The sequence below is a fragment of the Pan paniscus genome, chromosome 1 (assembly GCF_029289425.2).
Source record: "Pan paniscus chromosome 1, NHGRI_mPanPan1-v2.0_pri, whole genome shotgun sequence".
In the NCBI taxonomy this organism is placed as follows: Eukaryota; Metazoa; Chordata; class Mammalia; order Primates; family Hominidae; genus Pan; species Pan paniscus.
Window position 1 is genome coordinate 215821124 of NC_073249.2, and position 26416 is coordinate 215847539.

The 26416-nt window shown below is 43.6% G+C and overlaps 1 protein-coding gene and 1 pseudogene across 6 annotated transcripts in view; one reads left to right on the top strand and one right to left on the bottom strand.

Annotated features, from left to right (window-relative positions):
* Positions 1 to 26416, bottom strand: part of VPS13D (vacuolar protein sorting 13 homolog D) — a 283963-nt gene that overhangs the window by 97617 nt on the left and 159930 nt on the right. For all 6 annotated transcript variants that reach the window (XM_034955636.3, XM_034955634.3, XM_034955631.3 and 3 more), the window contains 4 exons: positions 16885 to 17034; positions 15506 to 15602; positions 13237 to 13385; positions 1973 to 2107 (listed from right to left, as the gene is read on the bottom strand). In XM_034955636.3, the coding sequence (XP_034811527.3) occupies positions 1973 to 2107; positions 13237 to 13385; positions 15506 to 15602; positions 16885 to 17034 (531 nt within the window). The remainder of the gene's footprint in view (positions 1 to 1972; positions 2108 to 13236; positions 13386 to 15505; positions 15603 to 16884; positions 17035 to 26416) is intronic.
* On the top strand, positions 7956 to 8035 carry LOC112438231 (small nucleolar RNA U3; annotated as a pseudogene).

Sequence of the window (26416 nt, forward strand, 5' to 3'; positions counted from 1 at the left end):
TGCCCAGCCAGCCGCCCCGTCCGGGAAGGAGGTGGAGGGGGTCAGCCCCCCGCCCAGCCAGACACCCCGTCCGGGAGGGAGGTGGGGGAGTCAGCCCCCCGCCCGGCCAGTCGCCCCGTCCGGGAGGGAGGTGGGTGGGTCAGCCCCCCACCAGGCCAGCCGCCCCGACCGGGAGGGAGGTGGGGGGGGTCAGCCCCCCGCCCGGCCAGCCGCCCCGTCCGGGAGGTGAGGGGCGCCTCTGCCCGGCCGCCCCTACTGGGAAGTGAGGAGCCCCTCTGCCCGGCCAGCCGTCCCATCCGGGAAGGAGGTGGGGGGGTCAGCCCCCCACCCGGCCAGCCGCCCCATCCGGGAGGGAGGTGGGGGGGGTCAGCCCCCCGCCTGGCCCGCCGCCCTGTCCGGGAGGGAGGTGGGGGGGTCAGCCCCCCGCCCGGCCGGCCGCCCCGTCCGGGAGGTGAGGGGCGCCTCTGCCCGGCCACCCCTACTGGGAAGTGAGGAGCCCCTCTGCCCGGCCAGCCACCCCGTCCAGGAGGGAGGTGGGGGGGTCAGCCCCCCTGCCCGGCCAGCCGCCCCGTCCGGGAGGTGAGGGGCGCCTCTGCCCGGCCGCCCCTACTGGGAAGTGAGGAGCCCCTCTGCCCGGCCAGCCGCCCGGTCCGGGAAGGAGGTAGGGGGGTCAGCCCCCCGCCTGGCCAGCCGCCCCATCCGGGAGGGAGGTGGGGGGGTCAGCCCCCCGCCTGGACAGCCGCCCTGTCCGGGAGGGAGGTGGGGGGGTCAGCCCCCCGCCCGGCCAGCCGCCCCGTCCGGGAGGGAGGTGGGGGGGGTCAGCCCCCTGCCCGGCCAGCCGCCCCGTCTGGGAGGTGAGGGGCGCCTCTGCCCGGCCGCCCCTACTGGGAAGTGAGGAGCCCCTCTGCCTGGCCAGCCGCCCCGTCTGGGAGGGAGGTGGGGGGGTCAGCTCCCCGCCTGGCCAGCTGCCCGGTCCGGGAGATGAGGGGCGCCTCTGCCCGGCCGCCCCTACTGGGAAGTGAGGAGCCCCTCTGCCCGGCCACCGCCCCGTCTGGGAGGTGTACCCAGCAGCTCATTGGGAATGGGCCATGATGACAATGGCGGTTTTGTGGAATAGAAGCGGGGGAAAGGCGGGGAAGAGATTGAGAGATCGGATGGTTGCCATGTCTGTGTAGAGGGAGGTAGACACGGGAGACTTTTCATTTTGTTCTGTACTAGGAAAAATTCTTCTGCCTTGTGATCCTGTTGATCGGTGACCTTACCCCCAACTCTGTGCTCTCTGAAACATGTGCTATGTCCACTCAGGGTTAAATGGATTAAGGGTGGTGCAAGATGTGCTTTGTTAAACAGATGCTTGAAGGCAGCATGCTCGTTAAGAGTCATCACCACTCCCTAATCTCAAGTACCCAGGGACACAAACACTACGGAAGGCCGCAGGGTCCTCTGCATAGGAAAACCAGAGACCTTTGTTCACTTGTTTATCTGCTGACCCTCCCTCCACTATTGTCCTATGATCCTGCCAAATCCCCCTCTGTGAGAAACACCCAAGAATGATCAATAAAAATAAATTAAAAAAAAAAAAAAAATTTCAAGTTCAACCCAAATGCAGGATCCCATAGACTCTAAGAACATGGGTGTAGTTGCTGAAAGAAGGCCCATGCCTGGTAAATAAAAACATTATTTTGTTATTATTAAAGCATCAACTAAACCATTAAGAGTCATGACTAATCTAGCAGGAACCCCTCAGACTAGCTCTGAGGGATGAAACGAACAGCTCATAGGTCAAATGTACTATCTCAGGATTTTCATGACACATACGGGCTTCTTGGGAAGTGACCTGACCCGTAACACAACAGAGTTGAAATGTTTAACTGGGTTCTCAATAGTAATGCCTTAGTAACCAAAATTCCCAAACAACTAAAACAAACATTCTGCTTATGCTCCAGCCAATGAGTACTTCTCCAAGCCTCACCTCCTGGAAATGTTTGAGGATATCATTGATGATGAACTCCTTGGTCTCATAGGGATGTACCCGAGTGAATGGATCTAGATTAATCACAGCGTCTTCAAACCGTATCAAAGGAAACCCCAAGGTGCTTTTTAGGGCCTAATTAGGGAAGAAAGGAAATGACATACTTAAGTCATATGATGGCCTTCTGTGATACTATAATTCTAGATTCCATTAAAGCTACAAGTCATGTTAACTTTCGAATGAGGGTCAGGTTTTGATGTTTATAAATAAGGATTTTCCCTATAACTATAAAAGTAAAATACTAGGGAAAAATACATATATAGACAGACATATATCACCCAAGTCACATATATCACACAGAAATAAACACTATCAGTTTGTGTCATAATTCCTTTTAGTCTGTTTTGTATCTGTTTGTCATGTTTTACTTTTTGACTGATGTATACCACACACACAGAAAAGTATACTAATCAAATGTATAGTTCAAAACCCAAATGATTTTTCCCAAAGTGAACACAATAATGTAACCACCACCAGATCAGAAAGCAGACTGTTATCCCCATCTTGGAAGCAGCCCACTCACCATGAGCATGCTCCCACTCCCTCCTCCTTCCTCCCCAAAGACAACCACAGTGATGATATCTATCACTACAGGTAAGTTCTTCTGCTTTAAACTGCATATAAATGGAATCATCAGTATGCACTTCGTTGTAGGTGGCTTCTCATAGACAACATTACATATGGGGGTTTCCTAGATTGTCGCATATAGCTGTAGTTTGTTAACGTCCATTGCCATATAAATACTCCATTGCAAGAATAAAACAATGTATTTAACCACCATTGTTGATGAAAAGTTCAAAAGTTGGGTTGTTTCAGGCTTTTTGCTATTATGAATAATGCTGCTATAAACAACATTAGACATGTCTATGGCAGACTAGATAACAGGATCTCACTCTGTTGTCCTGGCTGGAATGCAGTGGCACAATCACAGCTCACTGCGGCCTTGACCTCCTGGGCTCACGCGATCCTCCCACCTCAGCCTCCTTAGCAGGTGAGGCTACATGTGCAAACTACCATGCCCAGCTAATTTTTGTATTTTTTGTAGAGAAGGGTTTTCACCATGTTGCCCAGGCTGGTCTCAAACACCTGGGCTCAAGCAATCCGCCTGCCTTGGCATCCCAAAGTGCTGCGATTACAGCTGTGAACCACTGCTCCCTGCCTAGCTATGTCTTTTGGGGCACATTTATGCATTTTTCTTGGACATATACCTGGGAGTGGAACTGGGTCATAAAGAATGTACATGCACAATCTTAATATATTCTGCCAAACAGTTTTCCAAAGTGGTCAAACCAGTTTATGCTCCATTCAGCAGTCTACAAGATCCCTTGCTATTCTACACCCTCATCAACACTTAGTATAGATCGTTTAAAAAAAAAAAAAAAGGTATTCTGGCTAGGAGTGGTGGCTCATGCCTGTAATCCCAGCACTCTGGGAAGCTGAGGTGGGAGGATCGCTTGAGGCCAGAAGTTCAAGACCAGCCTGGGTGAAGAAGTAAGACCTTGTCTCTACAAAAAGTTTAAAAATTAACTGGGCATGGTGGCGTGCGCCTGTAGTCTCAGCCATTCAGGAGGCTGGAGGAGGAGGATCACTTGGACTTTGAAGGTCAAGGCCACACTAAGCTGAGATCATGCCACTGTACTTAGCCTGGGTGACAGAGTAAGACCCTGCCTCACTCTTTCTTTCTCTAAAACAGAAAACAAAGTCTCTGTTGCCCAGGCTGGAGTACAGTGGCGGGATCTTGGCTCACTGCAGCCTGGACCTCCTGGGCTCAAGTGATCCTCCTGCCTCAGCCTCCCCCTACAGGTACATACCACCATGCCCAGCTGATTTTTTTTTTTTTTTTTTTTTTTTGGAGAGACAGGGTCTCACTTTGTTGCTCAACTCCTGGCCTCAAGTGATCCACCCATCTCAGCCTCCCAAAGTGCTGGGATTACCGTGGCTGACCCTGTCACTTAAAACAAACAACGACCAAAAACAAAAACAAACAAACAAACAAACAAACAAAAAACACCCAGAAAATCTGAACAGTGTGTAATGGTATCTCAGCATAGTTTTGACAGATAAACTGATGGGTGTGTAATGGTACCTCAGCGTAGTCTCTTTTCAGTTGAGAAGTGAGATTAAGCAACTTTTAAATGCATAAGCCATCTGGATATCTTTTTGTGAAGTGCTTATTGAAGTATTTTGCTCATTTTTGTAGTGAGTTCATGTTTTTTATTTCTTACTGCTTTGTAGGAGTTCTTATATATTCTGTATACCAAGTCCTCTGTTGAACAGATGTGTTGCAAATATCTTCTTCCATTCTGTGACTTATCTTACTACTCTTTAAATGGTGTCTTTTAATGATCAGACAGTCTTAATTTTAAGGAAATCTGCCTTATCAATATTTTCTTATATGGTAAGAGCTTTCTGTGTCCTGGTTAAGAAATTTTTGTCTACACCAAGGTCATAAAGATATTCCCATGTTTACTTATACAAGTTTTACTGTTTTACTCTTCACACCTACATTTTATTTATGCTCCACCTAGAATTTATTTTTATGTACGGTAGGAGGGAGTGGCCAAGATTCATTTTTTTCTGATAAATATTGAACTAAGTAATATTTACTGAAAAGGTCATCCGTTCCACTACCGCAGTATGGCATAAATGCTGTCAAAAGTCACGTGATGGTATTATACATCCATTTCTGGATTCTCTCTTCTGTTTCACTTTGCTTTGCTTTCTACTAATGCCACACTGTCTTAATTACTGTAGTCTTGTAATAATTTCTGAAATCGAATAGTGTAAGCTCTCCCCAACTTTGTGCTTCTTCTCCAGGGTTACCTTAGCTGCTCTTTGCGCTTTTCAACTGCAGAGAAATTTTAGAATCAGCTTGTCAATTTGCTTCCAAAAAAACTGCTGGAATTTTCATCAGGACTGTACTGAATCTACAGATCAATTTGAGGAGCAATGACAACTTTACCGAATCTTCCAACTTATTGGCATGGTATGTCCCTTCATCTATGTGGGTCTTTAATTTTTCACAATAATGTTTAATTGTTTTCTGTGTAGAGGTCTTATACGTCTTTGGTTGGGTTTATTCTTAGATACTGTGGTAGATTTAAAATGACCACATATTCTTTGCATCTTCTGTCAAGTGGTGAAGTCTATGTTCCCTCCACCTGAATCTTCACTAGCCTTGTGATTTGCTTCAGCCAATAGGATGCGAGAGATATAATAATGTGTGACCTTTGAGCCTGGGCCTCAAGAGAGCTTGGAGCTTCTGCACTGCCTGTTTTGATGCTTCCACCACGTGAAGAAGCTGAGAGTAGCTTCCTTGAAGATGGGAGACCATGTGGAAAGGGGTTCTGCTGACAGCCAGCACCAATCCGCTGGACATGGGACTGAGGTCATCTCATACCATTTAATCGCGTTTAACTGCCAGGTGAGTGCAGCCATATGAACAACCACTGGTGAGACCAGCAGAAGAAACACCCAGCTAGGTCTAGTCCAAATTATTAACCCACAGAATTGTAAACAAATAAGATGGTGGTTGTTTTAAACCACTGCAATTTGGAGTCATTTGTTACACAATAATAGATAATGATACAGTATTTAATGTTTTCTTTCTCTCCCTCCCTCCCTCCCTCCCTCTTCCCTCTCATCTCTCTCTCCTCCTCCCCCTTCTCTCTATCCCTCCCTCCTTCCTTCCTTCCTTCCATTTTTGTAGAGACAGGGTCTCCCTATGATGCCCAGGCTGGTCCTGAACTCCTGGGCTCAAGTGATCCTCCCACCTAGGCCTCCCAAAGTGCTGGGATTACAGGTGTAAGCCACCACACCCAGACCTGTTTTCTTAATAGCCTCCAAATTTTTCTTTTCTCTGTTATTATTGCTGACGTGTAGAAATACAACTGTTTTCTATACTGTCTCTAGTGACCTTACTAAATTTACTTATTCTAATAACTTATCTGAAAATACTTTTAGATTTTCTAGTAAATGATCGTGTTTTCTACAAATAACGAAGTTTTTATTTTCCTTTCCAGCTCCTATGCCTTTTACTTCTTTTTCAAAAAGATCATCCTTGACTTATTTTACTGGCTGAACTCCCGTGTAACGGTGAAAGAAGTGGTGATAATGGGTATCTTTCCTTTATCTCAAGAAAAAGCTTTTACTATCTCACCAATTAGTATGATGTTTGTTGTAGCTTTTTAACAGATAGACCTAAACAGATGAAAGCAGTTATCTTCTATTTTTAGCTTGCTGAATTTTTACTGTAGATGGATGTTAAAGTTTGTCAAACAGCTTTTATGCATTTTTAAATAATCATATTCTATTTTATCGTGTTGATGTGGTAAATTACCAAATTTATCTGCAAATGTGAAACTGAATGTGCATTCCAGGAAAAAATCCAATTTGGTTATATTAGCCTTCTTACATATTTCTGTTTTTGATTTACTAATATTTTGTTCAGATTTCTTTCTTCTATATTCATGAAAAAGTGCTGGTCTATAATTTTCCCTTATTATTTGATAATTTTTTTTAAAAAATTACAGTTTTCTGGTAAACTTCTTAGATACATTCATAGTATTTTAAATTCTCTGTCTAAAAATACCAACATCCAGTTTATCTATGGTTCTGTTTCTAGTGTTTGTTTTTTCTCTTGGTCTCATCTCATCTTGGCCTGGTAATTTGTGACTGAATGCAACATTTTGTATGAAAACTTACAGAGACTTTGGATGAGTTTTTAGCTTCTGGTAGGCAGTTAGAGTAAGAAGCATAATGCCTAAATCAACCAGGGTTTGGGTTTTCTCAAGGCTGTGTTTCAGTCTTTATCTAAGTTCTGGTGTGTTTTAGTCCTTATGAGGCCTGGTGTAGTCCTTTAGCAGTCTCAACAAAAACCAATGCCATTCCTCCACTTTTAATCTCCCTAGTACCACAAAACTGCTTAGAAGACTGTTTAAGTTCTTCAGCCTCTTAGCTGCCACTTTTTGCTTCATTTCTCTCAGACTGTGTCACTTAGAAATCATCAAATATCTCAAGAAAGAAAGTACCTCAGATTATTGGGGTTTGTTTTCTGCCTGTCCCTTCTCTGTAAGATATTAGCCCTTCAATTACCAGCTCTCTTAGTAGCACTGAAGTCTAAGTTTTGCTTTGCTAGCCCCATGAGACTGCCAAAAGCTTTACTTGCATTCTCTGCCTGTTGGCAGCTGCTTTCTGCTTGGCTTCTTCACCTTTCTCCCCACACTGCTTACAAATCAGAAAAAGTCTCAAGAATAGAAGCAAAATAAATGTTGGGCTCACCTTACTGAGTTTCTCTCCTCTCATAAATCTTGAACTCTCCAGTCCTGGCTGTTTTGGTAGCTTTCCAATGGCTTCACGTGGACACTCCCCAACCCCGCCCCCACGATCTGTCTTTTCTTGAAGTTCTCAACTAGCCTGGGTCTGCTATAAGCTGGTTAACAATCTCTGGATATAGGTCTATTTTCTGATTATATCTTTATTTAAAATGATTGATATTTCAAGGTGTTTACAAGGCATGCCAAATACTCTTCCTTACCGAATATAAAAACACTTTTTCATGCTAATATTACCAGTAAATCTCTGATTCACTTGGAATTTATCCTTACATAAAGTGTCAAGAATAAATCTAATTTTATATTTTTTCTATTGTGATTTAGTCTAATAGCACTATTGAAAAGTCTATATACTCCCCACTGAATTAAAGTCTCTTTATTATATATTAAAATTTCATGTGCAACTTAATGACATTTCTATTCTGTTTTCTTACTTATAATCTTTTTGCATGTGTCTTCTGAGACTGCCTTAAATTATTTTGGAACAAGAATACATTTAATTGAAATTCAATCATATAATGGAAGAAAGGGTGAAATTTTTTAAAACCATAGAGAAGGGAAAACTTTTTTGTGACTCAAAATTCAGATTCAAGACTATGCTTTCAGGGATCATTTCTACAGTTTGTTACTAGAGAATTTCTCTGCACATGTAGTTTTCAAAAAAAAAATTAGATTCAAAACAGCAAAAGACTAATAAATTTGACAACATAAAAATAAACAGCTCTTGTATAATTAAACACAAACACACACACACACGCCAAAAGCAAAGTAAAAAGACAAAAAGCTGAAGAAAAAATACTTGCAACTTTCATCAAAGACATAACTTTTAGAAAGAGCTTCTAAAATTAGAAGAGATAAAAGGCCTGACAGAAAAATAGACAAGTGACATAACCAGACAGTTCACAGAGAAAAATCTGGACCTTTAACATACAGATCAGGAAAAGAAGAAGTAGAATAAACGAAAACAGAAATAGGCAGAGAAGCAACAGAGCAAGAGGAGAACCAGAAAGGACAGATGTCAAGAACAGGGAAGTCAGCAATGTCAAAATGGCAGAGGATGCTACAAAGATAAGGCTAGAGAGAAAGGTCACTGGACTTGGTGCCTTGGGAAGTCACTGATAACCTCCTGCTAAGTAATTTCAGAATATTTTAGAGATTAATAGCAACCTCAAGTTGAGCTGGGCCCAGCGGCTCATGCCTGTAATCCCAGCACTTTGGGAGGCTGAGGTGGGCAGATAACTTGAGCCCAGGAGTTTGAGACCAGCCTGTGCAACATGGTAAAACTCTGTCTCTACAAAAAAATACAAAAATTAGCCAGGCATGGTGGCACGCACCTATAATCCCAGCTACCTGGGATGCTGAGGTGAGAGGATCATCTGAGCCCAGGAGGTTGAGGCTGCAGTAAGCTGTGATCATGCCACTGCACTTCAGCCTGACAGAGTGAGACCCTGTCTTCCCCACCCCCCAAAAAAGTCCAACATCAAGTTAATTCAGCCTAACTCTCCCTCTCTCTCTCTCTCTCTCTTTGGTATAAATAAAACAAGAAATGTTAAGTGGATGGCCTAAAGTCATATGGCTAGCTACTTGATTTTAGACTTGAATATGTGCATTTTCACAATAGCAACTACCTATTAGGTAGAAAGCATGAAAGCCAGAATGGAGGGTATTATTTCTCCTGAAAAATGTTCTGCTATTCATTCACCCATGCCTCACCCCACCTCTTGGTGAGTGATGATAAAGTACGTGAGCAGGCCTTATTTTCCTCATTTCACTGTCAGAGAAACTGAGTGAACGTTCAGTAAGCTCAACTGCTTTGCTTAGAGTCATAAAATAAACACGCTGGGAAAACAGGGTACTGACAATCAGTTCAGCACTCTGTTTTGCCAATACTACTTTGAGCGTTACTTTATTCTCAGAGAAGAGAAAATGAGATCAAAACAAAGGCTTAAGGTAAAAAGCTTTTATACCCCAACTTTGTCCTTGCAACCAAATATTAAAGAAGAACCACACAAAGTAGCAAAGACTTTGAAACCTCTACTGAAATGTCAAAACCTTCATCATAGACACTATTACCTTTCTGAATGACTAAGGTGCTTGGTCTGAATCGAGGAAATATTCTGGCCCTTAAGTAAAAGTTATCCTTACCTAGTCATTTACTGCTTTTGGGACTCCACATTTGAAAAAGCTGAGATACAGCCCAGTGGTATGAATTATTCTGCCACCTTCAGGTTAATCTGGACAGTCAAAGTCGAGATGAGGGAACGAGCCAAACAGGGCTTATTCTTGTAGTAACTAAATGACTAATCAAATACAGTAGTATACAAAGTTGATGCTTATTTACTCAAGCAGCAGACAGTTTCCTGTTATAAAATGGATTTTGGAGAAGGCAATCCTGTGTTCATAAGCTCCTAATAAAAATAGGAAACTGTCTATTTCTACCTCCCCACGCGAAAACTGCTGAAGTCTTCCAGAAACTTCATAGAGTTGAAAGAAGAAATACCTGTCTATATACCATAAGGTCTCAGATCCCAAGCTATTCCCTCAGCCATGTCCTTTCCTTTCTTAGTTTATCCTGCACTAAACAAAACTGTCTGGAATTCATTCTTTAAAGGTTTATTTATGGTACATAGAGACTGTTTATGTGAAGCAGGGTATTTGCCTATTTCCCTCTTGGGACAATGTTTAAAACTACAGGGATATTTCCCTCTCTGGCACTTTCTGAAATACAATTAACAATACTGGATCTTTTTTCCTTTTAACAAATCTGGTTTTTATTTAGGGAGGGGAGGAAAAAAGTAAAGGGTCTGAAGTTTCCCAACAAATTATTTCAAGCCTTTGAGAAGACAGTTTTAGGCTTTTTAAATAGTGTCTTTGTTCGAAACTCCCCCTAACCCCCACCCTCTCACTCTGACCATTAAAATGTGGGTTTTCTTCCAAACTAGATTGCTCAATTAAAGCCCTTCTTTTGTAATACCCCAATGCTCTAAATGGAAAAAGGACTGCTGTAGGCCACCTCATGAAACCATTTAAAGGCTCCTGGCCTCTTTTGATCTTTAAAAAAAGCCAAAAACACGTATAAACTACCTGGCATTTTCAGTATCACTCGGCCACTTTCTAACACGCAAACTTGAGAGAATGGAGAGAATGGGGAGTCAGGCAGGAATGCTGTGCTTTGGTCTCTGCATTTGTGAAATGGGACTATTATCTCCCCATTCTTCCACCGCAGAGTAAGGAATCCAATTGAGATAGCAGATGTGAAACTGCTTTCAGTCCTTTTGAACAGACACTATATCTGGCAACAATGTACCCTCAGTGTAAACCTGAAGAGACTTCCCTCTGAGATTTCTGACAGTCTCACTTCTGGCCTGGAGTCAGGAGAATCAAGATAATTATTCCTTCAATACCAAAGACGTGGTTTACCTTTTAGTCAGGCTCTCGTGACTCCTGTTCAGGGACAGGACTCCATTTTCTAAGCACATACTTTTAGCCATTATATATTCATCTAAAAGAGCATAGTACCCTTCTAAGAGCTACTAATAAAGGCATATTACTCTGTTAGAAAACTCTTTGAATAAATGACATTATTTTATGAGTCCCAGACTCCACTAGGAGACTCAAGACACAGTAAAATGTGACTCCCACAAGCTGAGAATTTAACTCTTTAGTCCCAATTCCCCGCACCCTGCTGGAAACATTAACTTACTACACTCGGCGTGCCCCCTACACACCTCATCACATGGCTGCTCCATGTAATTGTTTCACGATGATTTGAAAAATGCCCTGAAAATGTTCCTTCAATTCAGTGCCAGATGAAACATTCAACTGAAATGATTTCGTTGACTGTATGCCGAGCGCACACACAACCATCATGTAACTGGGGGGGCTGGAGCTACTTCGACTGCAGAAAATCAGACTGCTTTTCTCAGTCTGGGGAGTTTTCTGCTGGGAGCAATTTGAAGGGAATAGTGAGGTGTCTGTGTTTCTTAGTAAGATGATTTTAAAAACAAGAAGTCCTCAACCCTCAGGAAATGCTTCACATTGGTTTGCTGGGCAAGTGCCAAGTGCTCTGGGTGAATATATACTTTATCAAACAAACCCATTCCAAAGGTCACACAAGTCAAGTGGATACTTGTGGATATTAACAAGATAGTGGTTTTCCCATGGTTTTCCCCTCACTCCCATGCTAACTATAAGTATCTTTAATCTCCTGGGAAATGAAATTAAAGCGAATGAAGCAGACAGGGCAGTGAGTGAAGGGCACGCTGCACTCTTCCAGAGATGGCTGCAAGAGCCATTCCTGCTCCAGGTCCCCACCAGCACTCCCTGTGGCTTGGCCCCAGTTTGCCACCCCAATGCTGTCACCCTTGCCCTACCCTTACCCAAATGTGATCTGATGTTGACCAGACTACTGTCTCGTTACCTGTGTGTCGATTTTAGAAGCTGTGAGTTGGCAGACACGGCCACATGAGGCCCGCACATGTGTTTTGTTAGGCCCACAAGGTTTAAAAAAACCAAAAAACTTGAATTGGTTGCCAATGTTTAAAAACCAGGAGATTCCACATAAAAATCCAGATTTCCGGTTTCTCTTTAAAAATCTGAAGATCTGGCAACACCAGGTTCACATTCCTCCATGACAGCAAGCGGCTGGAGCGGGTTGTGGCGGCCCCTTCAGATGGAGCAGGCACTCCTGGTTGGGCAGACACGACACCACCCCGGTGTGCAGCTCCACTCGCTGCATTGCCAGCACAGCTCCTGCAGGCATCTACGTTAGGACCCTAGACTTACTTCTTATCTGCTCATATCTCTAGCTGTTTCTGCGCAGCAAGACGACTATCTTGTAGCATCTTAGAGGCGGCAGCATGGGGCAGTGAGAAGACTCCTCGACTGGTGGTTAGTAGGAAGATGGAGGTCTTGAGTATTATCTTTAAGTGCAACAGAATGAAAAACCAGAACCAATGGGTCCAAGCTGCAGGGGGCTGACTTTGACTCAAACTAAGGAAAGACTTTCTAACACCCCTGGATCCACTCCTGCTCCTATCACTTCCTAGCCACACAGCCTTGACTAACAAAACACTTTGAACTTCAATTTCCCTGTCTACCAAGCAAGTACATCACTGAGAACTCACAGGTCTAAAATTCTCTGGTTCCTTATGTTCTATGGGGAAGCATAGTATAGTGAAAAAAAAAAAATAGACTTTAGAGTCAGACAGGCTTGGATTTGAATCCCAGCTTTCTTCCTTAATGAAGATAAACTTTATGGCTGAAAATGAAGACGGTGTTCAGGCTGTGTCTAGTAAGTAGTCATCAAGATGGTCTAAGGGCTTCATCCTGATGTGGTGGTAGAGAAGGCCATATCCCAGTGGGTAAGTGGGCTGAGTTGACTTTAAACACTCCTAGTAGACAATCCTAGTGACAATCATTCAAAAAGAGGTGGATACTTAGGAAGAGAGAAGTAGGAAGGTGAGCAGGCCTCGGGCACAAAAAGAAGATGCTGTCTTGACTCTGCTTTTTCTCTTGATCCTGGACACAACTTTAGGAAAAAGGCTTTTATCTCACTGAGGTAAGCCAGGAGCTAAACAGAGAGCAAATGGGTTTTACAGAATTATCTGTGAATCTCTTGAGCTACTCCTTGATCTTCGGCAATGTCGTATTTAAGTTTCGTTTTTTTTTTTTTTTAAAGACAAATACACGTAAGTCAATAAACCTTCTGAAAAAGGAAATCTGTAAAAATACAATGTCTGCTATGAATGATGATGAGGGACAAAAAAAAAAGCACACACACACACACAACAACAAATAACAAATAGTAAACACACTCATTCTTTTCCAAGGAAAAATCATCTAAAAAAATTTACCCAAATAGCAGCTCACCTTAAGATCCAATGGGAGCTTGTTGGAGGTGAACACACTTAGCTTGATCTGAGGAATGCTGATTTTGAGATTTTCAAAATAGTATCGAATTGGTGTTCCACCTTGCTCAGCTGTCTTTTCATGGAGGTTTTCATCATATTTTTCCACCTCTGGTACAAAGGAAGAATTAAAAAAACAAAAAAGAATTTCTTAGTCTCATGATCCACAGAATCCACTTTGTATTCACATAGAAAAAAATCATCAAAAAAAGGAAACCATCTATCACTCTCAATTTAGTTTGTGAGGGTACAGTGACGTGTATAGTATTCTGATGCCATTCTTTGTAAGAGTAGATCTGTTTTGTGTTGTTTATCAAAAAAGAAGACTAGCATGTTAACTTGTGACTCCATACCATCCAACAGATGTCATCTTTGGAAAAAATCATCCAGATGGAAAAGCCAAAGGCCACAGGTGTATTTGTTAGCAATGTTATTATCAATGACCCAGATTATCTAAATTTATTTTCCTAGGATCATATCCAAATAAGGTCTTGGAGTGCAGTGTAACTGAATCAAAATGGATATCACCAATTCATGAATCTGAGTGAAACATAAACGCCTGAAAAAGAATCAGGCTGCGGGCTGTAAAGACGTAATATCACTACAAGCAGCGCCCTGTCTCCCAAATGGTGGACATCCATTTAAATAGGACAATCAAGGCAGATTTTTTACTTGCCATCTCATGAAATAAAAGGAGTAGCAGGAGTAGCATGGGCTACAACACAGCAATGTGCTCTTTGCACTTGATGCTGTATGCACATCCAACTGGGCAGCATATTTTGCCTTGGCTTCACGTGCCTTGGAAATAAAACCAGAGAGCTGGCACATACCTACTTATCAAACACATTTATGTTGTAAGCTATCATCAGTGCTACTTACAGAAAAATGATACTGCAACAGAGACCTGCCCATTTATGCTGAGGAAGCAGAAACAGCTACAGACAGGATGGCAGGTACTTTAAGGAGCAGCAGGACTGTGCTTGTGGATCTGAGGGCTGCATGCTGCCTCTGTCCCATCCCATCAGCACTGGTGACAACATACCAAAAATATGGGAAGCAACCCCTTAGTCAGCTCCCACTTCAGTGAAAGGCAGGCAAGGATTTTACAAAAGTCTAAATCCATGCTTGAGGAGAAATTTATTACAGCAACTTATAAGAAAATTTACAAGAAAAGCATGTCGAATCAAATTTAAAGTAAAACTTCCCAGGAAGGTACCAAAACAGAATGGATACCTGGCAGGCAGGCTCCCAAGTGGCTGTCTGAATACAAATAAACACTGGCGTTCCAACCCAAAGTGGAAAACACAGCATTAAACAGACAGGATCTTGCTCTTGATCCCAAATACTCTTAAAGCTTAAATTCTAAATCTGGGATAAAAAGAACAAAAATATTTTTCTTGCATTGTGTGTATGTATGTACATGTGTACACACATTCCCAGTGATTTTTTTCTCTAGCCAACATGGGCAGATAAACATAAAAGCCTCTTTCTTATCATTTCTTCAGGCTCAATATTTAGTTTAGGCTTCAAAAGACTGAGTATTACTGACTTTTTTCTAAGCTGTATACACAGCCATGAAAAGCCCATCTAAGAGCGGAAGGAAAGGCTGTGATGAGGAATCGAAAAGAAGCAACAGCTCAATTATTTCTGTAGCACTGCTGGAAACCTGGGCTTTTCAATAGCTTATCTTACTCCCTTCTACAAAGAAGAGAGTAAATAAGTAGAAACCTTTGTAATTACAAAAAGGCACAAGGGTTTGGATGTCAAAAGTTAATGAATTGAGGCTAGCCAATTTTATTTTCTCAACTAAACCAAAGGAACTGCCAAAGGGATTTCTGATTCTTGGCCTGGGGTCTGTTTAATAAACAAAGGTTAGGAAACAAAGTGGTTTGCTAAATGACTAATATCATTTCTGTCATCCTAGAGCAGATGAATCAAAAAAATGCAAAGCAAAGAGGAATAGTATACTGCTTCCCAAAGGTGTACCACTGGATACTCCAGGATTCCAGAAGACCCTCTGAATGGCTCCTTTAGTTCACAGAGATAACTCAGACAACAAGTAATACTTTGAAAAAGCACAACTGAAACACAAGCCTTAGCTTCCTAGCTCAGGCTGAGATGTGGAAAGGGAGCCTATCAGACACCAAGGGGCTACCTATTTTTACAAACAGACTCAAAAATACTATCTTTGGACCAATTCCCAAACACAGACATAGAACATTCAACATTACCTGATTCTGCTTGATCGTAGCCAAAGAAACTTAGCAGCTTGAGGAGCAGTTTCTCCTCAATTTGCACTGTGAATCTCTGAGCTGTGATCATCAGATGCTAGAGATAAAGAAATTCTGATTTAAAGTGTGAACACCAGAAGGAACATTCATCTGTGCTATTAAGAAGGCCTCAATGACATGGTATGCTTTCATTAATCATGTGGCTTTATAACTATAATGCCAAATTATTTCTGGGTTATCTCTCTCTATATTGTTATGATTAACTAAAAACTCCAAAAGATGTTTAATAGATGGTTTGCCATTCTATTGTTTGGTTCCCAGGCAATCTGGGCCTCATTAGTCAGGATTCCAGCCTCAGATGCACTGTGGTGGATGAACTTTATGGTGTGTGCTCAGATGGATGGCAGCTAATTTAAGGAGCACCATGGCTGGGCTTGTGGATCCGAGGGCTACAGGCAGGCTTGGTCCCATCAGCACTGGTGATAAAGGACCAGAAATATGGGAAGCAACCCCTGGTTGGCTCCCACTTTTCCAGAGTTTGCTGCTGGAACAGCTAGCTTGTGCGTGGAGACTCCTCCAAGAAAGAAAGTTTATCATTTGTAACTATCTGCTTTTGGTAAACAGTGTGGTAACTTAAGTAGCAGCACGTCTGTCTCAAGGTCAGACCCATCATAGCCCTTTCCCAATATTTCAGGTTAGTGTGTGTGTGTGTGTGTGTGTGTGTGTGTGTGTGTGTGTGTGTGTGTGTATGTGCGCAGGTGCACATCTCACTCTATCACCCAGGCTGGAGTGCAGTGGCGTGATCGTGACTCGCTGTAGCCTCGAACTCCCAGGCTCAGGACCTCCCACCTCAGCCTGCTAAGTAAGTAGTTGGGACCACAGGTGCTTGCCACCAGGTCCAGCTAATTTTTGTATTTTTTACAGAAATGGGGTTTCACCATGTTTCCCAAGCTGGTCTCAAACTCCTGGGCTCAAGAGATCCACCTGCCTTAGCCTCCCAAAGTGCTGAGATTACAGGTGAGAGCCAGTGAGCCCAGCTGGGGTTATTCTATTTTTAATAATAGATCTGGATCATGCCTGGTCCTGACCTATCTAGAAGATGCTATACTTTCCTACAGTGACTTCACTCTGATGAATATGGACTCTGGCCTATACGGACTCAGTACCATCAAACTGTCACCTGCAAGGTCACTGAAAACACAACTGAGAAGGAGGAGTTCCTGTCAATTCCTCCAAACAATCTATTATGTCACATGTGGTTTAACCCTGCAGAGCTATTCCCATCAGCACCCGGCACTGCTGCTCTGAGACTTGGCTGTGAGAGAACAAATCAACGTTCCAGCATGGCATCAACCCACCAGCCTCCTCCACCAGCCCACCTTGTAGATGTTGGTCAGTGCACTCTTACTGGGGAACTTCACTGCGTTGACTTGCACAGCTGGGCCGGTCTCGATGACCTCATTCTCATTGCTCAGGGGAGTCACATAGAGCATGAAGGGCTGCGTGGTACCAATGAGCTGATTGTCCACCTACGGCCACGGAAAGGTAGCAAAGCAAAAACAAAAACAGACCAGTGGCTCAGTTTTCATTTTTACGCTTGAGTGGGGCCTCATAATGCGCAGGTTGCTCAGAAAGTACCCTTGTCATTTCACTCGATCTCAATAGCAGTTCACAAAAGGGCAGTCATAATAAAGTAAGCAGTCATAATAACAGATGCTAAATTTCATTAGGGGAGTGCTTTTCTAAGAGAATAGGTTTTGTTTTCTCACCTCAAAAAAATAAGTATGTGAGGCAATACATATATTAGCTCAATTTAGCCATTCCACAACATAAAAATATTTCCAAACATCATGTTGTACTCGATGAATATATACATATTTTTTTGTTTTTTTGAGACAGTTTCACTCTTGTTGCCCAGGTTGAAGTGCAGTGGCGGAATCTTGGCTCACTGCAACCTCTGCCTCCTGGATTCAAGCGATTCTCCTGCCTCAGCCTCCTGAGTAGCTGGGATTACAGGCATGCACCACTATGCCCGGCTAATTTTATATTTTTAGTAGAGACGGGGTTTCTCCATGTTGGTCAGGTTGGTCTTGAACTCCTGACCTCAGGTGATCTGCCCACCTTGGCCTCCCAAAGGGCTGGGATTACAGGCGTGAGCCACCGCACTCAGCCAACTATATACAATTTTTATTCATTGGTTAAAAAATCAACTATTGGCCAGGCGCAGTGGCTCACACCTGTAATCCCAGCACTTTGGGAGGTTGCGGCAGGCGGATCACGAGGTCAGGAGTTTGAGACCAGCCTGGCCAACATGATGAAACCCCGTCTCTACTACAAATACAAAAATTAGCTGGGCGTGGTCGTGGGCCCCTGTAATCCCAGCTACTCAGGAGGCTGAGGCAGGAGAATCACTTGAACCCAGGAAGCAGAGGTTGCAGTGAGCCGAGATAGCGCCACTGCACTCCAGCCTGGGTGACAGAGAGAGACTCCGTCTCAAAAAAAAAAAAAATCAACTATTTGAAAAAAGTAATTTTTTAAGTCCACAACCTGCTGAATGAAAAAAAAAATTTAATTAAAAAAATAAAACAGGTGATACTATGTGCGAAGCTCCATGCTAGCCACTTCATATGCATGATCCCAAGTCACATCATACCTGTAACGCTGGTGGTTAAACTAAAGGTTTGCTGCCATCCTTATGACAACTTCATGAGCTCTGTCCTTATATCACAGATAAAGAAGCTGAGAAGAGAGGCCCTTGCTTCGGGTCACACTGCTGGTCAGTGGCAGAACTAGAACTTGAATCTCGGTCTGTCTGATCCCAAGGCCAGCACTCCTAAACACTATGCTATCGATGCTTCTCTCTTGCTCCAAATTCCTTCAAGACAATTTAAATTAGAGAACCAGGAGCTCAAATGGCTACCAAATTGTAACAGTTTCCTCTACTAAAGTCAACTCTCTTCTCGGGAATGAAACGATTAAGTCAGCGGCATTAGGGTTGACTCTATTTACACAGCCCTGATCAGTGCCATCACAGAGGACACTTGCCACACTCAGACATGCATGGATGTCTAGAGGCTCCTTGCAGGAAGCAGCCATCTTCCTGTTCTGTCTCACATTGAAGTTCACCACCAGGAAGAGGAAAGAGGACAGACCATCTTTTTGGGTACCCCTAAGAGACCATCTGCAGGTACTTTCCACACACCCCCTATCATATCACTTCCTAAACCCCTAAAGGCTAGGTATTATTCCTCCTCATTTTACAAACAAGTAGACAGAAGCTTAATGAAGTTAAATTATGTTGGCAACAGAACGAGACTCCGTCTCAAAAAAAAAAAAAAAGAAAAAAAAGTTAAATTACTTGCCCTCATTCGCACAGCTTGTAAGTGGAAGAGGTGGGATACAAATGCAGAGATTTCTGGCACCGAATCCTCTGACCTCTCCATTGTATTGCAGGGATTTCCAAATAGACATTTCTGTACAACTGGAAATGACTTTCCTTCTGTTTGTTCTCAGGGCAGGGATAAGGGCAAGAGACTTGGAGCATTTTTTCCTACTTCCATTCCTTCCTCCTACAATGTATTCTCTATATAGCAGCCAAAGTGATCTTTCAGTAAACTATAAATCGAGTCATACACACCCTTCCTTTACACTATTCAGTGGTTTCCCTTTCTCTTAGGATAAACCAGACTTCTCACCACAGCCTCTAAGGCCTGCATGAAGTGGCACCAAATTCTCCAGCTTCATCACACACCACTCTTTCAGGTTCCCTACCATCCTCACCTGAGCCTCCTTATTGTTTCTAAAATGTGGGCAAGTCCTTCCTTCCTCAGGGTCTCTGAATTGCCTGAAATGGTTTCTAGTGACCATCTCTATGGTTTGCTCATTCTATTCCTCCAAGTTTCAGTTCAGCTCTCGTTTCCTCAGGAAGATCTTCCTGAGCCACTTTTTCTAAAGTAGCACTTTATCTAAAGTAGCTATTCTTTACAGCAGTTATCACAGAATGTCATTATTCATTTGCTTGCCTGCCTGCATATTTATTGGCAGACTTTCTCTCTAGGCTGTTGGCTCAAGAGCAAAGCCTGCATTTTTGAAGTCATAGCCATATCTCCAGAACCTAGTATAGTGTCGGGCACACACTTGATGCTCAGTTTAAGAATGGACTGAATGAATGAATCATTACCTATCTCATCCAAATATGAAATGGCAATAAAGGGCTCGACCATATTGTCTTCTCCTTTGTTCTTTCACTAAACACATCTGACACAAGGCGTCATAACTGAGAATTACTAACTCTAGCTAGTTTTATTCTCCTAATTAGATTGGATGCTGCCTAAGGAGAGGATCTCTATTTTCTATTTTTAAAAATTCCTTCTTGCAGCACTGTAACCACAGTAAAGTACAAACCTGATTATTTTCTATGATTTGCAGCATACATCACATAAAGAGGTATTATAGGAAAAAACAACTTTTTGGCCAGGTGTGGTGGCTCACGCCTGTAATCCCAGCACTCTGCGAGGCCAAGGTGTGCAGATCACCTGAGGTCAGGAGTTCAAGACCAGCCTGGCCAACATGGCGAAACCCCATCTCTACTAAAAACTACAAAAATTGCTGGGCATGGTGGCGGGCACCTGTAATCCCATCTATTTGGGAGGCTGAAGCTGGAGGATCATTTGAACCTGGGAGGCGGAGGTTGCAGTAAGCAGAGATCGCACCACTGCACTCCAGCCTGGGCGACAGAGTGAGACTCCGTCTCAAAATAAACAAACAAATAAACAAACAAACAACTTTTTAAAGTAAAGAATAAAGTTAAAGAAACTAATGAACAGCAAATGGTTCCTTGAATTGTCTCTGTAAGGTCGAAAAAAGGAGGACAAGGAAAAATAGCTGCAAGATATTAACTTTCTATCTGTGCACAAATAAATAGGATACGATTAGCCTGAATTCTCTGTTATTCGTGATATATAATAAAAGAAAAATTTCTTCTGAAAAGAGGTTCTGGCCTCGACAATCTGGATGGAATTGCATGACATGTTAAGGGAGAGAAGGAGCCCCAGTCACGGGAGACACACTGCACACACTCCCAGTAAGGATGTAGTTTGTCCATTTGGGAAAAAGAACCACAGTCTGGGGCTTTGGATTCTTCTTCTGGAAATGTCTACCAGGAACTAGTTTCCTGAACATATTTAAACTTTGATGAAGCTTATAAAGGAAAAGCGTTCCAAGTATGATGTTACAAACAGATAGAAGTTGTTCTGATAGCACACTAACAGTACTCTGCCAAAAATTGTAAAGGTCGACTTTTTCAGAACTCCGAAAGTTAATAAAAAACTGCGACAATCTAAGGAGCATTTATTCAAGAAAATAAGCTGAAACTCAGTGAGAACAGCGAGCTCCGTGGCATTTTAATTTGTCCTATTCTCTTTACCCCTACCCCAGCTCCACAGTAGCCTTGAAAACCAACGGCCCTACAGTCACACTGAAAACAAAGCAGTCCTAGCAGACACTCCAGCAGCCAGAAGGAATTTGCAGCTCCCCCAGGAGTCCCATCCCCAGACTTGTCAGTATTTGGCTTGTCTGGCATCTCCCTCTTTCCTGATATTAATAATCTATGTCTTCTCTTTTTCTCCTGCTCAGACTGGTTAGAGGCTTATTAATTTTATTGATCTTAAAGAACAATACATATATATATATATCTCCTATTAGTTCTATCCCTCTAAGAGAACCCTGACTAATACAGATTTTGGTACCAGGTGTGGTTCTAGAGGAACAGAATATTAAGGATGGAGTTCTTTCATTGGCTTTGGGGTTTCTGGAGTTGGCTGCTGAATATGATTAGCCCCCCAAAAAAATGCTAAGGACTCTACCTCTAATAGTATGGAGAATGCTGATAGTCCTTGGCGTGAACCGTTTGGAGAATTATGCAAAATAAATGCATTTGACACTCCTGATTCACCGCTCATGAGAGGCAAGGATTTTAGTGACTCTATACATAATACCTTTGACCATATGTAGAAAACCAAGTAACATAATGAAGCTGGTTGGTTGCTCCTAAGTTCAGTGGACAAAGTAATGAAAGAAAATGATGAACTCAGGGATTCTGTCTCCCAGCTTCAGAAGCAGATACTCAGCCTCAAATCTGCTAAGATTGCCCTAAGTGAGAGTCTTATCTCCTGCAGAGAAAGAGCTGAAATTGTGGAAAAACAGACACAAGCTCTTGTCATGCAAGTGGCTGACCTGCAACGAAAGATGCACGCCGAAAGATGCACACACAGCCTCACCAGATGTCTGCTGTTAAAGTGAGGGCACTGATTGGAAAAGAATGGGACCCTGCAACTTGGAATGGGGATGTGTGGGAGGACCCTGAGGAAACTCGGGGAAACTGAGTTTGTAAACTCTGATGAGCCTTTTTTGCCAGAAGGATGAGCTTCCCCATCCCCAGTAGTGGCAACATCCCCTCCTCGACCCATGCTGTCATCAGCTTTCCACCTTTGTCTGAGGAGATGAATCCTATGCTGCCTAAGGCAACAGTGATGACCTCCCTTGAGGCAGCTGCCAGGCAAAATAATGTTGATTCTCCTCAGGAGTCACCCCCAACACCCCGTTTGCTTCTAGACCTAAAGTCCCGGCAGGCCCCTAGATGTGAGGTTGAGAGTGTGACTCACGAGGAGGTGTACTACACTCGAAAAGAACTGTTTGAGTTCTCTAATTTATATAGAAAGAAATCTGGAGAACAGATACGGGAATGGATATTAAGGGTATGGGATAATAGTGGAAGGAACATAGGGTTGATCAGGATTTATTGATCTGGGCCCACTAAGTAGGCATTCTGCTTTTAATGTTGCAGCTTGGAGAGGTAAAAAAGGTTCTAATAGTTTATTTACTTGGTTAGCTGAAATATGGATTAAAAGATGGCCCACTGTGAGAGAGGTGAAAATGTGTGTGATCTCCTTTGGTTTAACGTACAGGAAGGGATCCAAAGGATTAGGGAGACTGGGATGGTGGAGTGGATTAGCCACTTCAGACCTACTCATCCCAGCTGGGAGGGTCCAGAAGATATATCCTTGACCAAGGCCTTGCGGAATAGATTTGTAAGGGCAGCACCTGCATCTTTGAAGAGCCCTGTAATTGCTTTTCTCTGTATGTCAGATCTAACGGTGGGAACAGCAATCATCAGCTACAAAATTTAAACACAATGGGGATAACTGGATCCCGAGGTGGCAGGTTGCCAAGTGGCAGCACTCAATCGTCAAAGGCAAGGTGGGCATAGCTACCATAATGCACAGCAGAGGCAAAGTGGCAATCAGAATAGTCTGACTCATGTAGAGCTCTGGCACTGGCTAATTAATCATGGTGTTCCTAGAAGCGAAATTAATAGGAAGCCTGCTGCATTCCTACTTAATTTATACAAGCAGAAAACTTCTAGGTTGAATGGACAAAAAACTAGTTTGAATTATAAAAACAGAGAATCATGGCCCCTCAATTTCTAGACTTGAGCCAGTTTACAGACCCAGAACCCCTTGAATGAAGGGGAGGCCGGATCCCCTTGAGGAAGGACCCCACTACATTGCCGACAATTTACTCAGTGAATCTTTCTCCCATCCTTCCCAAGGAGACCTCCAGCCTTTTACCAGGGTAACTGTGCACTGGGGAAAGGGAAAGGATCAGACATTTCGCGGATACAGGACACTGGCTCTGAGCTGACGTTGATTTCAGGGGACCCAAAATGTCATTGTTGCCCTCCAGTTAAAGTAGGGGCTTATGGAGGTCAAGTAATTAATGGAGTTTTAGCTCAGGTCTGACTTACAGTGGGTCCAGTGGGTCCCCAGACTCATCCTGTGGTCATGTCACCAGTGCCAGAATGCATAATTGGCATAGATATACTTAACAGCTGGCAGAACCCCCACATTGGCTCCCTGACTGGTAGGGTGAGGGCTAGTACGGTGGGAAAGGCCAAATGGAAGCCCTTAGAGCTGCCTCTACCTAGAAAAATAGTAAACCAAAAACAGTATCACATCCCTGGAGGGATTGTGGAGATTAGTGCCACTTGAAAGATGCAGGGGTGGTGATTCCCACCACATCCTTGTTCAACTCTTCCATTTGGCCAGTGCAGAAGACAGATGGATCTTGGAGAATAACAGTGGATTATCGTAAGCTTAACCAAATGGTGACTCCAATTGCAGCTGCTGTACCAGATGTGGGGTTTCATTGCTTGAGCAAATTAACACATCTCCTGGTACCTGGTATGCAGCCACTGACTTGGCAAATGCCTTTTTCTCCATTCCTGTCCACAAGGCCTACCAGAAGCAATTTGCCTTCAGCTGGCAAAGCTGGCAATATACCTTTACTGTCCTAACCGCAGGGGTATATCAACTCTCCAGGTTTGTGTCATAATCTTATTTGGAGAGACCTTGATGGCTTTTTGCTTCCGCAAAATATCACACTGGTCCATTACACTGATGACATTATGCAGATTGGATCCAGTGAGCAAGAAGTAGCAAACACACTGGACTTATTGGTGAGACATTTGCGTGCCAGAGGATGGGAAATAAATCCGACTAAAATTCAGGGAACTTCTACCTCAGCAAAATTTCTAGGGATCTAGTGGTGTGTGGCCTGCCAAGACATTCCTTCTAAGTTAACGGTGTTGCTGCGTTTGGTCCCTCCTACAACCAAGAAAGAGGTACAATGCCTAGTGGGCCTATTTGGATTTTGGAGGCAACACATTCCTCATTTGGGTGTATTACTCCGGCCCATTTATTAAGTGACCCGAAAGGCTGCCAGTTTTGAGGGGTCCAGAATGGGAGAAGACTCTGCAACAGGTCCAGGCTGCTGTGCAAGCTGCTCTGCCATCTGAGCCATATGACCCAGCAGATCCAATGGTGCTTAAGGTGTCAGTGGCAGATAGGGATGCTGTTTGGAGCCTTTGGCAGGCCCCCATAGGTGAATCACAGCAGAGGCCTCTAGGATTTTGGAGGAAGCCCTGCCATCTTCTGCAGATAACTACTGTCCTTTTGAGAGACAGCTCTTGGCCTGTTACTGGGCTTTGGTGGAAAATGAACGTCTGACTATGGGTCATCAAGTCACCACGCGACCTGAACTGCCCATCCTGAACTGTGTGCTTTTTTTTTTTTTTAACATTTATACAATAATATTATTTTAATCAAGAGTTTCTTAAAATTTCATCAAGGACTTTTTTTTTTTGAGAGAGTCTTGCTCTTGTTGCCCAGGCTGGAGTGTAAAGGAGTGGTCTCGGCTCACTGCAACCTCCACCTCCCAGGTCCAAGCGATTCTCCTGTCTCAGCCTCCGAAGTAGCTGAGACCACAGGCACCCGCCACTGCCCGGATAATCTTTGCATTTTTAATAGAGATGGAGTTTCACCATGTTGGCCAAACTCCTGACCTCAGGCCATCTGCCCGCCTTGGCCTCCCAAAGTGCTGAGACTACAGGTGTGAGCCACCAGGCCCAGCCAAGGATCTTAATATAGTCATTTATGGCAAAAGAAAAATAACATTTTTGGGTTGGATGCAGTGGCTCACACCTATAATCCCAGGACCCTGGGAGGCCTAGGCGGGCAGATGGCTCGAGTCGAAGAGTTCAAGACCAGCCTGGCCAACACGGCAAGATCCCTGTCTCCACAAAAAATACAAAAATCAGCCAAGTGTGGCAGCACACACCTGTATTCTCAGCTACTTGGGAGGCTGACGTGGGAGGATCACTTGAGCCCAGGAAGAGGAGGTTTCAGTGACCCGAGGGAGCACCACTGCACTCCAGCCTGGGTGACAGAGCAAGATTCTTGTCTCAAAAAAATATATTTAAAAAAAACACAAAACATCTTTTGGGAGTAAAAGTGTTTATCCCCACTGCTTCACTTAACTAGCCTTAAAAAAGCAATAAAATAAAATAAGATGTTTTGTTTGATCACATAGATTTACAGTTACCCAAATGAAAGATTTTATTTACAAATTAAAAATAAAAACAAAGGCTGAAGTGGGCAAATCACTTGAGGTCAAGAGTCAGAGATCAGCCTGGCCAACGTGGTGAAACCCCATCTCTACCAAAAAATATATAAATTAGCTGGATGTGGTGGTGCACACCTGCAAACTGAACTGGGTGCTTTCTGACCCACCCATCTAGCCATAAAGTGGGTCGTACACAGCAGCATTCCATCATCAAATGGAAGTGGTATATATGTGATCGGGCTCCAGCAGGCCCTGAAGGCACAAGTAAGTTACATGAGGAAGTGGCTCAAATGCCTATGGTCTCCACTCCTGCCACCCTGCCTTCTCTCCCCTAGCCTGCACTGATGGCTTCATGGGGAATTCCCTATGATCAATTGACAGAGGAAGGGAAGACTAGGGCCTGGTTCACAAATGGTTCTGCACGATATGCAGGCACCACCCAAAAGTGGACAGCTGCAGCACTACAGCCCCTTTCTAGGACATCCCCGAAGGACAGCAGTGAAGGAAAATCTTCCCAGAGAGCAGAACTTCGAGCAGTGCATCTGGTCATGCACTTTGCATGGAAGAAGAAATGGCCAGATGTGTGATTATATACTGATTCATGGGAGGTAGCCAATGATTTGGCTGGATGGATGGTCAGGGACTTGGAAGAGCATGATTAGAAAACTGGTGACAAAGAAATTTGGGAATAGGTATGTGGATGGACCTCTCTGAGTGGTCAAAAACTGAAGATATTTGTATCCCATGTGAGTGCTCACCAATGGGTGACCTCAGCAGAGGAGGATTTTAACAACTAAGTGGATAGGATGACCTGTTCTGTGGACACCACTCGGCCTCTTTCCCCAGCCACTCCTGCCATCACCCACTGGGACTATGAACAAAGTGGCCATGGTGGCAGGGATGGAGGTTATGCATGGGCTCATCAACATGGACTTCCACTCCCCAAGGCTG